General features: G+C 51.6%; 1 protein-coding gene and 8 non-coding genes across 9 annotated transcripts; all 9 read right to left on the bottom strand.

Annotated features, from left to right (window-relative positions):
- Window positions 1–385: 385 nt before the first annotated feature.
- On the bottom strand, window positions 386–1661 carry LOC122732572. The gene is made up of 2 exons (XM_043972803.1): window positions 1344–1661; window positions 386–940 (listed from the first exon to the last, which is right to left on the bottom strand). The coding sequence occupies exons 1-2, from the start codon at window positions 1564–1566 to the stop codon at window positions 504–506; spliced, it is 660 nt and encodes a 219-aa protein (XP_043828738.1). The 5' UTR covers window positions 1567–1661; the 3' UTR covers window positions 386–503.
- A 630-nt stretch (window positions 1662–2291) lies between these two features.
- LOC122733141 lies at window positions 2292–2418 on the bottom strand. The gene has a single exon (XR_006353735.1). It is a non-coding gene; the product is annotated as a small nucleolar RNA SNORD22 (small nucleolar RNA).
- A 148-nt stretch (window positions 2419–2566) lies between these two features.
- Window positions 2567–2635, bottom strand: LOC122733138. Its single transcript, XR_006353732.1, has one exon. It is a non-coding gene; the product is annotated as a small nucleolar RNA SNORD31 (small nucleolar RNA).
- Window positions 2636–2792: 157 nt separating this feature from the next.
- On the bottom strand, window positions 2793–2859 carry LOC122733139. Its single transcript, XR_006353733.1, has one exon. It is a non-coding gene; the product is annotated as a small nucleolar RNA SNORD31 (small nucleolar RNA).
- A 193-nt stretch (window positions 2860–3052) lies between these two features.
- LOC122733137 lies at window positions 3053–3120 on the bottom strand. Its single transcript, XR_006353731.1, has one exon. It is a non-coding gene; the product is annotated as a small nucleolar RNA SNORD30 (small nucleolar RNA).
- Window positions 3121–3327: 207 nt separating this feature from the next.
- On the bottom strand, window positions 3328–3397 carry LOC122733130. The gene has a single exon (XR_006353724.1). It is a non-coding gene; the product is annotated as a small nucleolar RNA SNORD29 (small nucleolar RNA).
- Window positions 3398–3586: 189 nt separating this feature from the next.
- On the bottom strand, window positions 3587–3711 carry LOC122733140. Its single transcript, XR_006353734.1, has one exon. It is a non-coding gene; the product is annotated as a small nucleolar RNA SNORD22 (small nucleolar RNA).
- Window positions 3712–4150: 439 nt separating this feature from the next.
- On the bottom strand, window positions 4151–4227 carry LOC122733135. The gene has a single exon (XR_006353729.1). It is a non-coding gene; the product is annotated as a small nucleolar RNA SNORD28 (small nucleolar RNA).
- Window positions 4228–4772: 545 nt separating this feature from the next.
- LOC122733136 lies at window positions 4773–4845 on the bottom strand. Its single transcript, XR_006353730.1, has one exon. It is a non-coding gene; the product is annotated as a small nucleolar RNA SNORD26 (small nucleolar RNA).
- Between the last annotated feature and the right edge of the window lie 8434 nt (window positions 4846–13279).

Here is a 13279-nt window from a genome sequence, read left to right as displayed (position 1 = left end):
CACAGACCTGGGAGGTGGATGTAATTTGATCCCCATTTCACAGTAGGAGAAACTGAGGCAGAGAGCAGCTAAAGGACTTGCCCAGGATGACTCAGCTAGTTAGTATCTGAGGCCACATTGGAACTCAGGTCTTGTTAGGGCCGGCCCAGTGCTCTAATTATCGTGACACATGCCTGCCTAAAAGAAGGACTTTCATCTTCGTTAGTCCAATGACAACCCTGCATGATGCCTGGTACATTGCTTGTTGACTGGTCCCATCTCCCTTCCCCTCCATATGTTTGCTCCCTCCCTCCACACCATCTGCCCCCCAAGTTTACTAGGTCTTCGCAGAGGGAAAGAGGGGCTGATACAGGAGCCACACGGCCAATTTATTCAGGTCAGTCACTGCTGCCTCACTAACCCCCAAACCCAGAGGTGGGATGGATGAAGGCAAAGCTTCAGCCCAGACCTGGCCGCCCCGAGTCTCTGTGGTTGTGTGGCAGAGTCCACGTCCAGTGATCCGTTCAGACCTGCCCAGGGAGCGACGGGTTGGCCTGAATGGAGAAGGAATCCCTAGTGCTAGGACGGCTGCCCCAGAGCGTGGCTAGGAAAGGGGGGCAGCTCAGGGCCCCCTGAAGGGGCTGGCAGGAAGGCTGGCTAGCAGGACACACGGCTTTAACGCAGAACTCGGCCTCCTTGGACTGGCCGTCTCTCCGGGCGCTGCGGAAGGGCCTGGTGACATCATAGAGGAGCCCACAGCTTGACAGGCTGAGCAGGGTTGGGTCATTCTTCCGAGGCCTCAGGCGTCTGCTTGGTGGGGACAGGGCTGGTGTGGTGGGCAGGAGCTCATAGGGAGGGGCTGAGGGCCCCTTCAGATCCAGCAGCACAAAGACCCTGGTGAGGCGCTCTCTGGTCTTACAGTCCCGACGTCTCTGCAGCCAGCAGTATTTCTGCTCCTCTGCTGTGGGCGTGATGACGACAGAATGGGCACTCGGTCATTCCCTCACACCTTCCCGGCCTCCCCCCCCTTCCTTACCCCGTCTGCCTAGTTCCAAAGACTTAGAATGGGAAGGGACCTTAGGAAGGGGTCAAGTCAACCCCCTTTGTACTTTGTACTAAGATGGCACTTAACTGTGATCCATACCGGATTGCTGAAGGTGAGCCTCGGTTTTCTAGCTGTTCTCCAAATGATCTCTGGTGCACATTTCCCCCCCAAGTTTGACTCAAGCTTGCCTTACATAAGGTCCCTCTTAGCTCCCCCAGGCAGCAGTGACCCACTTGTGGAGCCTGCACTGGCTGCCCTTGGCCTCCCTGGGCAGTGCCAGGCTGTTGGTGCCGCCCCTTCCTTCCCGGCCCCGCCTTACCTTCCTGGGCCTCGTTAAAGAGCACAGAGACAAGTCCAGCTCCCAAGCTGGGCAGAACCTGCGTAGCACAACGCACCATGCAAGCGCTGACCTTGGGCAGTGGGGGCTGTGTCTTTCCCTTCTCCGGAGGCAAAAAGGGACTGCTGGCCTCCAGACATGGTATCCCTTGGCTCACAGTGGGCAGGACCAAGGCTAACAGCAGCCACAGGCAATCTCTGGCCATGGCAAGTGGACAGGCTGCTTAGGGGAAGCCAGGCTTCGGGGGCATGGGAGGAGAGGCTCAACTGAACCTAGAAAAAACCCGTGAGACCATTACTAGTGGAATGTTGGGGCCAGCATGGGGAGGAGGTGCCTTCATCTCCAAAGCTTAAGCAGCCAGTGCCCAGGCAAGCGTCCTTCCACAAGACCTCAGCGGACCCCCAGTCAGCCCGCCCCATGACTCCTCCCTTGGCCCCAGCTCTGCCAGCTCCAGTGTAGCTAGCATTAGCCTGTCGTCCAGTGTTCTTGAGGAAAGGACAGCTTTCTAAGTGGAGAAAGCATCTCAAGACACAGCCAAGTAGGTAATTCCCCAGGGCAAATGAACACCTAGAATGGGACTAGGCTGAGATATGCTACAATACCAGGAAGGCCCTTCAAGTTTTGCCAATACTGGGCCTGCTCACCTCAATCAGGCTGAAAGATACAGCGACCTGTCCCACCCCAAATGACCACAGACAATTGAGGAAACAAACTCAAGAGAAATAACTTTATTTGCAAAAAACAAGGTAAAGAGAATGTTCAGTTTTCTTTTTGCAGTGATACAATGTCACATTTCCACACATCCTGACAGCAGTTAGTGGATCATCTCATTTTCCAGTTCCTTCAAGAGAAAAAAACAACAAACCAGGTCATTTTGGAGAGCACTTCTCCCAGAAGGCCAACACAACTGAGACTAACTTTAGCCCTATGGTCCCTCAGACAGTTCTCTCTGGAACAGAGTTTCCTCCTGCATCCCAGCCGGCCCCAGTGGGTTCAACCTTTGCAGGTTCTGGGGCAAGGTCAAGGAGTAAGACAGGTGATGTCTTCTTCATTGGGACCCTCATCACCACTCCCCCAGATTCCATGCCACTTACCTAACCTTCTGGAACAGATCCAGGTGCAATACTCCTTTCCCTACAAAGGAGAAGGGGAAGGATGTATGGAAAGCTGAATATCACCACACACTACTAACCCACGTGGCTACTCCTAGTTCAGAAATACCCTTCAGTCACCATGATCAGACTGGGGCGGTATTGAATTCATCATATTTTAAAATCTTTTCTATCTTTATTTTCCCCTTAAACTTACCTCTGCCAAGTTTCTTTGCCATGACAGCACGAGAAAGAGCCTGCCACCTGTAGAACAAGGTAAGAGTGAGACGGGCCCAAGGGATGGATGTCTAATGCCAGGTCCCATCCCAGGGGCCTGCTCACCACTCAGAACAACCTATCAGTCACAGGAATCAGACTGGGGCGGTATTGATCTCATCACCGGTGGGGGCAGGACTGGGGCTGTGGGCCTAGAAAGCTCTGTAAGGGGAAGCTCACCTGAGGCTATGGATGAGACTTCTGCATATAGCACTGTCCTGATGTCCCAAGGTTAGGTGGCCAGATCCTGCAACTTTGAAAAAAAGCAAAGATTGAATTTGCTCCCGTCCCTCCCCAAGGCCAGTGGTGCCCCAGTGGCTCCTTCCTGGTCAGATGTGCATGTCTCAACAGGGGAGTTCAGACGAACGAGATTCTAGAAATACATCATGTCAGGAGTTCTAGCAAAGAACCCACCATTACCCCCCCCCCCGGGCCCCCCCATCTTAATGAGTCCAAGCCAGTACTTACATAGCAGCAAAGGGACTCACACCCTGCGCCCCAGCCAGTCTCCTTTAGGCAGCTCTTAAAAAGACCTATGGGAAGAGTAAGGCAGTCAGGTTCCCAACAAGGCACGTAGGACCTCATCTCCCCTTGGCACAGTTTCTCAGATGTTCAAGCCTTTTCATTTTTATGTAAATCATAGTGAGCTAGTTAGACTCATCACTGAAACCGAAGGCCATGATCTCCCCCAGAGCCAAGGTGAACCAATTACACAGGAAATCTGCCGGTTAGATGACTAACCTTTCCTGGAGAAGCTGCCAGTTCGTGCCAAGCGGGGAAGCTGTGCTGAAGCCTAAAACAGAAATGCTGATTAGCCAAACTGCCTCCCCCCAAACAAGCCGCTCTGTAAGGGATCTTGTACCTCAGACAGTTCCTTCTGGAACACGCCATCCTCCTCTCCCCCAGCCAGCCCCAGTGGGTTCACCATTGCTGGCTCTGGGGCCAGAACTGGGATTAAGACGGGTTTGCTTTCCTCATTGGTACTGGGGGGGGGGGGGCGCGCGGCTGACCCCAGAGCCCTCGAGTCCCACAGGAAGACTACTCACCATGACCTGCTCCTCAGCCTGGTGCAGGCCCAGTCAGCATTTCCCTGCCAGATAAAATATCAGGTTAGGAGTTTTCTAAAAGGCCGGCAGAGGGATCTCACTGTGGCCCCTTCTGGTTGATCAGGGCTTTGGTGACTCAAAGAATGCCATAAGACACATGTCGTCCATTAGATAATGGGCTCATACCCACATCATCAGCTCAAACCGAGGGCTCGGACAGGTATGCAAGCAAATAGAGGGATTATGAAAGAGAACTTACTTAGTAAGGAGAAAGGTGAAGGTAGCACGGATCAAAGGAGATCTGGGAGAGACGGAGGGAAATGGGGAGGGGTCAGAAGAACCAAGGCTGATGCAGAAACTGTTGAACAACAGGAGCTGCCATCAGAACTCTAACATGCTATAAGAATGTTGGCCCTCACAGAGCTTCAGTAGGTAAGATTCAAATCATCTGACAGGGATTAATAGCCCAGTGAGGGAGGCTCCTTCCCCCACGACTTCCCAGAAACCTAGGTGAGCCAAGTTTGCCCCCTTTTCTCGTTTCTGAGGAAGGCAGAGAGGACGGCACCCTACTCCACCCCAATCTGTCCCCCAGTTACCTGGGGCACTTTCAGGTCACATCCATTGAGAAGAAACCTGGAGACAGGAACAAGATGTTACTTTTTGGCACAATGCGTCTGATTTGCCTCTAACAGAGAGGCCTGCCCACTTCTCAGAAGAAAAAGCGACATCAAAACCAGTCAGCCATATGCTTGTCGTTGAAGTTCATCACTGCGGACAAGCCCGAGTGGAAGAGCCCAGACCAGGGCTCGCCCTTAGGTACAGAGTGACTTACCCCGAAGCCCGGGCGGCTGGTCAGCACAGCGGCCTCCGTCCCCGGCCAAGGCCGGCCTGAAAAGAGAGCGCAGCGGGCTAGTTTCCCCGGCAGAGCCCGGCTCCCCCACCCCAGCACGGTCTTATCGCGGGGGGCTTCCCCTGGGCTCCCCGGGGTCTCGGGCGAGGCTACTCAGGACGGATTAGCTTTCTCCACTGACCCATCAGAAAGAGAGAATTCAAGTCCAATCATCCTCGTAGCTCAGCCCCAGGCAGGCCAGACCACCCGCTCCCCGCCACTCACCCGAGGCCTGGGGGGACACGGCGGCGTCGGGGGCCTCGCTCTCAGCCACGCGGCCCTGCGGGAAAGAAGCGGCCATGAGCGGGGAGGCTCCGGCGCCGACCCCTCGGGATCGGGGCGCTGGGGACGCACGGGCTCCTGCTCAGAAGGTTCTGGTCCTCACAGAGAATCAGCACAGGTCTGTGAAAGGTCTCATCACAGAGGGGCCCGGCCCACGCCTCGCCCACCCCAGGGTGGTCTTGAAACCAGAAACGCGATCCCACAGCCCCTGCCCTGGGGCCAGGTGGGGCGCATGCGCGCCAGGAACTGGTGGGGGGGCCCGTGTGCTTCCGTGGCCCCGGAGAACATCCCTCCCCCCACCCGGATCTCTGGTTTAGGCGAGGAAGCCTAATTAAAAAGTGGAAACCCAGCGGGCAGGGAACGAAATTAGTTTAAAAAAAAAAAATCTGCCCCTCCTTATCTCCCCACCAACCCGATGCCAAACATTACCTCATTCAGCGCCGGCGACAAAAGAGGACGAACGAGCCGCGGCGAAGGCTTTATGTACGGGCTCGCAAAGGTTCATGGGATGGTGGAGTCATGGGAGGGACGGAGCGGGATGGCAGGACGCATGCGCACCGGCCCTTTCTCGCCGGGAGCGTTCGGGACTACGGGAGAAAGAGAACAAAGGAAGTGTTCCGGAAGGCTCGCGCGGACGACTACAATGTGGTTGGGGCCGGAGGGGCGTGCGCGCCCCCTGAATTGCCAGAGCGGCGCGTGCGCACGCTCACGCGCGCAGGCCGGCCGGCGCGTGTGTCCGCCTGACATGCGCAGTTGGTCTTCACTGTGGCGGGCTGTGTAGGTGCACAGCCGCCATGGATCTCAGGTCTAGCCTTCCCCCCCTCAAGTTCAGCTTCCCCCGGCCTCGGGCCATCGTGCGCTTCATGGGCCTCAGGGACCGGGACTCCAGAGCCCGCGCCTCAGGTATTTGGGCCCCTTCGGGGGGCGCGAGGCAGCCGTCGATGGTTACGGAGACGCGGAGCCGGGCCTTCGGCCGTTCGGTTCCGTCCAACGAGGACTTGGGCCCCACGCGTCTCCTCTGTATTTTTGTCCCTTGTTACCAGTTACCTCCTAATTGTCAAATCAAATGACTCGTCTTTCTTGACTTCAGCCTTTGATGGTGGCTGATCACCGTCTTCTGGATATTATCTGTTTTTGTGACACTACTCTCTCCCCTTTCTCCTCCTACCTGTCTGTAATCGGCCTCCCCTCAGTCTCCTTTGCGGAACCGCCGCCTCTTTCTCTATTCACTTGAGAAATGTCCGTCCAGTGGATTCAGTTGCCATCTCTGCAGGTGGTTTTCATGTCTCATCCATCCATCACCTCTCTTGGCTTCCAGGCTCCCATCCCCAGCTGCCTATTGGACATCACGAACAAGAAGTCCTGGGTCATCTTAAATTCGCTATGTCCAAAACCAACCCATGATTTTTCCCACAGTCCTCTTGGCCTTAATGAATTTCCCTATTATTGCCGAGGCCACGGCTGTCTTCCCCAGGCTTGAGACCTGTGTCCCCCTCAACTCTTTGCTATCTCCCATCCCCCACATCTGGTCGGTTCTGTAGATTCCACCTTTGCCATGAGCCTCCTGACTGGGCCCGCAGCACACCTGGACTATCCAGGTAGCCTTGGTTTGGCCCCTCTCCACTCCAATCCACCTTCCCCCTCAGCTGTCAAAATGATCTTCCTTTTGGCAGCTAGGTGGTACAGTGGATAGAGCACTGGCCCTGGATTCAGGAGGACCTGAGTTCAAATCCAGCCTCAGACACTTGACACTCACTAGGTGTATGACCCTGGGCAAGTCACTTTACCCTCATTGCCCCTCAAAAAACAAAAAAGTGATCTTCCTGGGGGCAGCCAGGTGGTGAAGTGGATAAAGCACCAGACCTAGATTTAGGAGGACCTGACTTCAAATGTGACCTCAGACACTTGACGCTTACTAGCTGTGACCCTGGGCAAGTCACTTAACCCTCAATGCCCCCCCCCCTCCAACATACACACAAAAAATGATCTTCCTAAAGCCCAGGTCCAACCAGGGCAGCCCCTACTCAATAAACTCCAGTGGCTCCTGGCAGCCTCCCGGATCAAATAGAAAAGCCTCTGCTTGGCTTTTCAAGGCCATCGGGAGCTGGCCCCTTCCCAGACTTCCCTTCTCCTGCCGTCCGTGGTGTAGTGAGAAGGATGCTGGCCTCCTGGCTTTCGGCACAGCCCAGCTAAAATCCTGCCTTCTCTGGGAAAACTTCCTTGACCCCACTTCCCTCGGAACTTGTCTATGAGACATTTCCCAATGTTTTTATGATGTCTCTCTTCCATTAGACTGACAGCAGGAACTGGGCTTTCGCCTGTCTTTGTGTCCCTGGCACTTAGAACAACACCTGGCACATAGTAGGCACTTAATAAATTGGTGATTTGAATTGACTTCATCTCTCAGGTGAGACTGAGAAAGCTACAACTACCAGAACTTTCTTTTCTCCCTCTCTTCTACCTCTGCAATCTGCCTCTTTACTAAACTGAAGCTGTTTTCTCCACTGTCCCCGATGATTTGTGGCATTCAAAAAGGTTCAAGAGACATAATTTCTGGGTAATTTAATTGTTTTCTTAATGAAAGGATGGTATTTGGCCAAAGACAATCATAGTGGCAGGCTAGCAAGCCCATATACCTCTCCCCACCAAGGGTGGCAATCAACTGATTTGTTAACAATTAATGAGAGAATGAATAGTACAATGAGGGGCCTGAAACCTGTTCAAATGAACTTTAATTATGTCATTTACTTCTGACTTACCCCCCCCCAACCCCCAGCCTTGGGCAATCTGTTCAAAGAATTTATCCCCACCCAAATCTGAGTGGAGCACAATGGCTTCCCCACCTGGGTGGGATTGAAACAAGACTTGAAAAAAATTTTTTTGTTATTTTTTTCAGGGCAATGAGGGTTAAGTGACTTGCCCAGGCTCACAGCTAGTAAGTGTCAAGTATCTGAGGTCAGATTTGAACTCAGGTCCTCCTGAATCCAGGGCCAGTGCTTTATCCGCTGTACCACCTAGCTGCCCCTGGAACAGGACTGTTAAGAAAGTCCAATCTCATTATGAGGAATGTCCTTCAAGGTGCCGTTGGGCCTTGGACACTCACTGTCCACTCCCCTGTTGTCCAGGACCACACTTCTCTGGGCTGGGTCTCCTGTGTCTGCTCCTCCTTAGTCTCCTTTGCTGACCTTCAGCCAGATCAGGCCCACTTACCACGGGACCCTCCCTTTATTTTATAATATTTCTCTTCCTATCACTGAGCTCTGATGGGCTCAATCACCATCTATTGGCAGGTGACCCCCAAACTGTTGTTTCCAGTCCACATTTCTCTCTGGAGCTCTATGCCTTCATTGCCAGCTGTCTCCTGGGCACCTCAAACTCAACATATCACAAGTCAAATTTGTTCTTTCCCCCAATGCCCTCCCTCCCCTTCCCCCAAATTTTCTAATTATGTTGACAGCACCAGTGCCCTCTCATTTACACACGTTGGGGACCTCTGTGTCTTGTTTTTCCCTTCATGGTGTTTCTTGTATATGTCCCCTTCTCTCTCTTAGTTTAGGCCCTGGTCACCCTCACCTGGACTATTTAAATGGCCTGACCTCTTTGGTCTCCCTGCCCCTTGTTTTTCCCCACCCCCATCCATCTTCTAATCAAAAGTAGTTTTCTTGGGGCAGCTAGGTGGATAGAGCACTGGCCATGGAGTTAGGAGGGCCAGAGTTCAAATCCGACTTCAGACACTTGACACTTACTAGCTGTGTGACCCTGGGCAAGTCACTTAACCCCAATTGCCTCACCCCCCCCCAAAAAAAGTAATTTTCTTAAGCACAGGTCACACCATCTCACCTCCCCTACTCTATAAACTCCAGTGGCTCCCTCTTGTCTCCAAAATCAAATATAAAATCTTCTTTTTGGTATTTAAAGCCCTAGATTTACATTTTGCTCTTTCCTACCTTAACAATCTTAGGCTTTGTGTCCCTCTTTGTTGGGACACTGGCCTCGGGGCTTTTTTTCCCATTTCCCAGTGTATTTGTACTGGCCAGCCTTCTTGCTGGGAACTCCCCCTCAGCCTCTAAGCTTTTTGGTCTTCCTTCAGAATCCAGAGGCACTTCCTGGTCCTCCCCCCACCCCAGGTTACTCTCCATTTGTAGCACATAGTCTCACACATACATTTTATTTACTTATAGTGTCTCACATTGGAATGGGAATAGGAAGTAGCTGCATTTTGGGCTCTCTGTCTCCTCAGCTGAGAGCCCAGTGGTGCCAGTCCCAAGGAAAGTACTTAATATATTTAGAGAGAGATCCTTCCTTCCTGAAATCTGCTGAGCCCAGGCTTGCGCCTTCCCGTTTGACTGCGGGTCATTCTAGGATTTAGAAATGGAAAAGACATCAGGGATCATCCCTGATTTTACAGTTATGGTGTGTGCTGTGGAATTGATCTAGGGTATGCTGGCAAATGTTTAATCGTATTTTAGGCGCACATGTGAGTGTAATCTACCTTGCTCTAAATTTAGACGATGAACAAAACAAGTCAAGTCTTGATGAGCACCGACAATTTAACACTCAGCTCTCTGCCCCCACTGACCTGGCTGCAGAACAGCTGGGCTTCTCCTTTCTGGATGGATTATGGAAAGATGCACACCAGTTACAGAGGCTGAGAAAGAGGGGAGAGGACTAATCTGTTCAAGGGGGAGTAGATAAGCTAGCCGGGACCTTCTGGCCATGTCTCTCTTCATACCTAGAAGGGCCCAAGGCTTGAGGTTAAGGGACTTGCCTGAGGTTATATGGGAGGGTTAGTGAAAGATCTAAGACCAGAACCTGCTCTCTCCCCTCACTCTGGCAGTTTTATTGTCACGGGAAAAGGTGGGGGGCTTTAGGTATTATTTCTCAGTAAAGAATTACACTCTTGGGGCAGCTAGATGGCGCAGTGGATAAAAGCACTGGCCCTGGATTCAGGAGAACCTGAGTTCAAATCCGGCCTCAGACACTTAACACTTAGCAGCTGTGTGACCCTGGGCAAGTCACTTAACCCTAATTGCTTCACCAAAAAAAAAAAAAAAGAATTACACTCTTACACACAGTCCAATTAGAATTAAAGGGGTCTTTTATTTGGTGCTAGAGAAAGTCAAAGACTTCACCCCCACCCCAGGGAGAAGGTGGTCTAGAAACATCCTCCCAGAACAGAAGGAAGGCAAACGCTTTTATAGAGGATAGATGGGGTATCCACCTGAAAATGGAAGGTTCCCTTTTGGGGTAGGGTGGGGAAAGCTTAGATGCTTGTCATATTCCTGAGAGTCCAGGGGAACTTGTTTTTTTTTTTTTGGCGGGGCAATGGGGGTTAAGTGACTTACCCAGGGTCACACAGCTAGTAAGTGTCAAGTGTCTGAGGCCGGATTTGAACTCAGGTTCTCCTGAATCCAGGGCCAGTGCTCTATCCACTGCACCACCTAGCTTCCCCCCGGACTTTTTTTGAAATGATGGTCCTGACCTTTGGGGTTATTGCTGTTTCCTAGCTCTGGTTAGGTAGTAGCCACACCTAAGTGACTTTCCAGCTATAGAATTTTATCTCCCCTTACCTCTTTGGTGTGTCCTGATAGCTAGTGGGTCAATCTAAATTTCAGTAGTTCTGAGATTCCTCCATTTGTCTATCCTGTTATCTGCTTATCTTTGGTTTTGCTTCTCCCTGGAGAAACCTCTTCTGCTTGATTCCAAGCCCATGTCTTTTATGACAAAGCTTCCCCCTCAATGGGTGATTTGCCTACTTCCATTGTGGGCATAGCCAGGGCCAGCCATGCTTGAGCACCAGCTCCAGTCGGTCCCTTCCTTGCCTTCAATGGGTTCTCTTTTCCCACTAGACTGTGAGCCTGCCCACCCCCCCCACTCTCCCCCCCACCAGGACTGGGACCAGCTTCCTGTTTGCTTGTGTTGTACCGCCAGGGAATAGCACAGTGCTTGGTACTGAGCAGACCCTTAAGGAGTGGCTGGCTGTGGCCTGTGTGGTTGGGCTGTGAGCAGAGACAAACAGGCACAGCTCCTGGGGGCAGGGATTGGACCGCTGATCAGCCCCACCTAACTCAGCCAGCTGACTTGCTGAGGATCCTAGAGTTGGGACAAGGTTTGAAGCCAGGTCTTCCTCAGTTGGGCTGCTGGTGGGCTCACTAGGCAGCACTGCCTCTCTTCCTCTGTGTTCTCCTCAAGGCTTTCCCGAGCCCTCAGTCCACTCTCCCATCTTGTCAGTGATCTGAGCAGCTCCTACAGGCTTAATTGTCATTAACTGTCTGTTTAGCCCTACCATCTTTCCTGAGTTTGAGGTCCTTATCTCCAAACTTCTTAGGCAGCCAGATGGTAGGTAGGTAGGTACAGTGCTGAGAGCATTAGGCCTGGGGTCAGGAGGACCTGAGTTCCAATCTGGCCTCGGATAATTACTAATAGTAACTGACTGTCTCAGTTTCCTTAACTGTAAAATGGCAACGATAATAGCACCTCCCTTTCAGGGTTGTTGTGAGGGTCAAATGAAATTATATTAGCGAAGCACTTAGCGTAGTGCCTTTTCTTCTTTCTTTTTTTTTTTTTTGGTGAGGCAGTTGGGGTTAAGTGACTTGCCCAGGGTCACACAGCTAGTAAGTGTCAAGTGTCTGAGGTCAAATTTGATCTCAGGTCCTCCTGACTCCAGGGCCGGTGTTCTATCTACTGCGCCACCTAGCTGCCCCTGGCTGAACTCTTCTTAATCTTCTTAAACAATGCATGAGTGTGCTTGGCTTCCCACAGCCCCTCCAACATCATTTTGTTCATTAGCTTTGTCACTATTGTGTGTTGTGAGATGAAACTTCACTCCAACGACCCTCTCAGGATCATGACCCAGTAAATTTTTTTTAAAAAACGCGTTGACCAGGGGCAGCTAGGTTGCGCAGTGGATAGAGCACCAGCCCTGGAAGTCAGGAGTACCTGATTTCAAATCCGGCCTCAGACACTTATTACTTACTAGCTGTGTGACCCTGGGCAAGTCACTTAACCCCAATTGCCTCACTGAAAAACAAACAAACAAACAAAAAACACATTGACCAAGTGAACCAGGACATTCCATCTCTCAAGCATATAAGACACTCAATCAGCCAGTAAACATTCATTAATCACCTTCTATTTGTCAGGTCCAAGAAACCAAGTTTTCCACCAGCCAGCGCTGCACTACCCAGACATGGACAAATTTGGAACGATGTGGATAAGCTCCCTCTCCTTGGAGGTTTACTTTCCAGGGATGTGCAGATAGAGGATGAGGTCCACAAACACATTGGCAGAGCTAGCTCAGTGTTTGGGAGACCCCAGAGGAAAGCGGGAGAGAAGAGGTATTAGGCTGCCCACCAAACTGAAGGTCTACAGAGGTGCAGTCTGCCTGTGAAACCTAGACAGGCTACCAGTGCCATGCCAGGAAACTGACTGAATTGCTTGCACTTGAATTGTCTTAGGAAGATTCTGAAGATCATCTGGCAAGATAAGATACTAGACATTGAGGTCCTTTCTCAAACTGAACTGCCCAGCATTCACACGCTCCTGCAGAGAGTGCATCTCCGATGGGCCAGGCCAAGTCGTTCAAATGCCAAATGTACACTTGCCTAAAAAACTCTTTCATAGAGAACTTACCCAAGGGAGGCACTCCCCCGGAGGCCAGAAGAAGGCCTACAAGGACCCTCTCAAGCACTCTGAGAAACTCTGGAGTCAGTTGGGACACATGGAAGGCACTGGCCCAGGATGGCCGGTGCCATGCTCTCTGAGCCAAGCAGAATAGCAGTAGCTTTGTGAGATGCACAAATTTAGAAATATTTACACCCCAGATGTTCATATGGACAGATGTACATGTTTGGGCCCAACCTGTGCTAGAGCCTTCTGATCAGCCACAGTCAGACACTGCACCCCAACATAGCCACTTCTGTTTGGTCCCCTTTGAGAGGAACAACAATCAGCCAACCAATTATGTGTCCAAGTACAGTGCTAAACTCTGGGGATACAAAGAAGAACAAAAGACAGTCCCTGCCCTCAAGGAGTTTACAGTCTAATGGGGACTTAACCCCCATTGCCCTGCAAAACAAAACAAAACAAAACAAACAAACAAAAAATCTAATTTGGGGAGGCCACAGCATGCAAACAAAAATATACAAAGAAAGCCATAGACAGGATAAAGAGGAGATAATGAGCAGAGGGAAGCTGCTCGAAGTCATCCTTGGTCTCTCTTCTGGGGCCCTTCAGATTCTTTAAAGTCACTAGTGTGGGGGCAGCTAGGTTGGCAGTGGAGAAAGCACTGACCCTGGATTTAGGAGGACCTGAGTTCAAATGTGACCTCAGACA

This window comes from Dromiciops gliroides, chromosome 6, assembly GCF_019393635.1.
Source record: "Dromiciops gliroides isolate mDroGli1 chromosome 6, mDroGli1.pri, whole genome shotgun sequence".
Classification (NCBI taxonomy): domain Eukaryota; kingdom Metazoa; phylum Chordata; class Mammalia; order Microbiotheria; family Microbiotheriidae; genus Dromiciops; species Dromiciops gliroides.
Note: the sequence above shows the minus strand (reverse complement) of the source record. Positions and strands in the feature narration are given on the sequence as shown.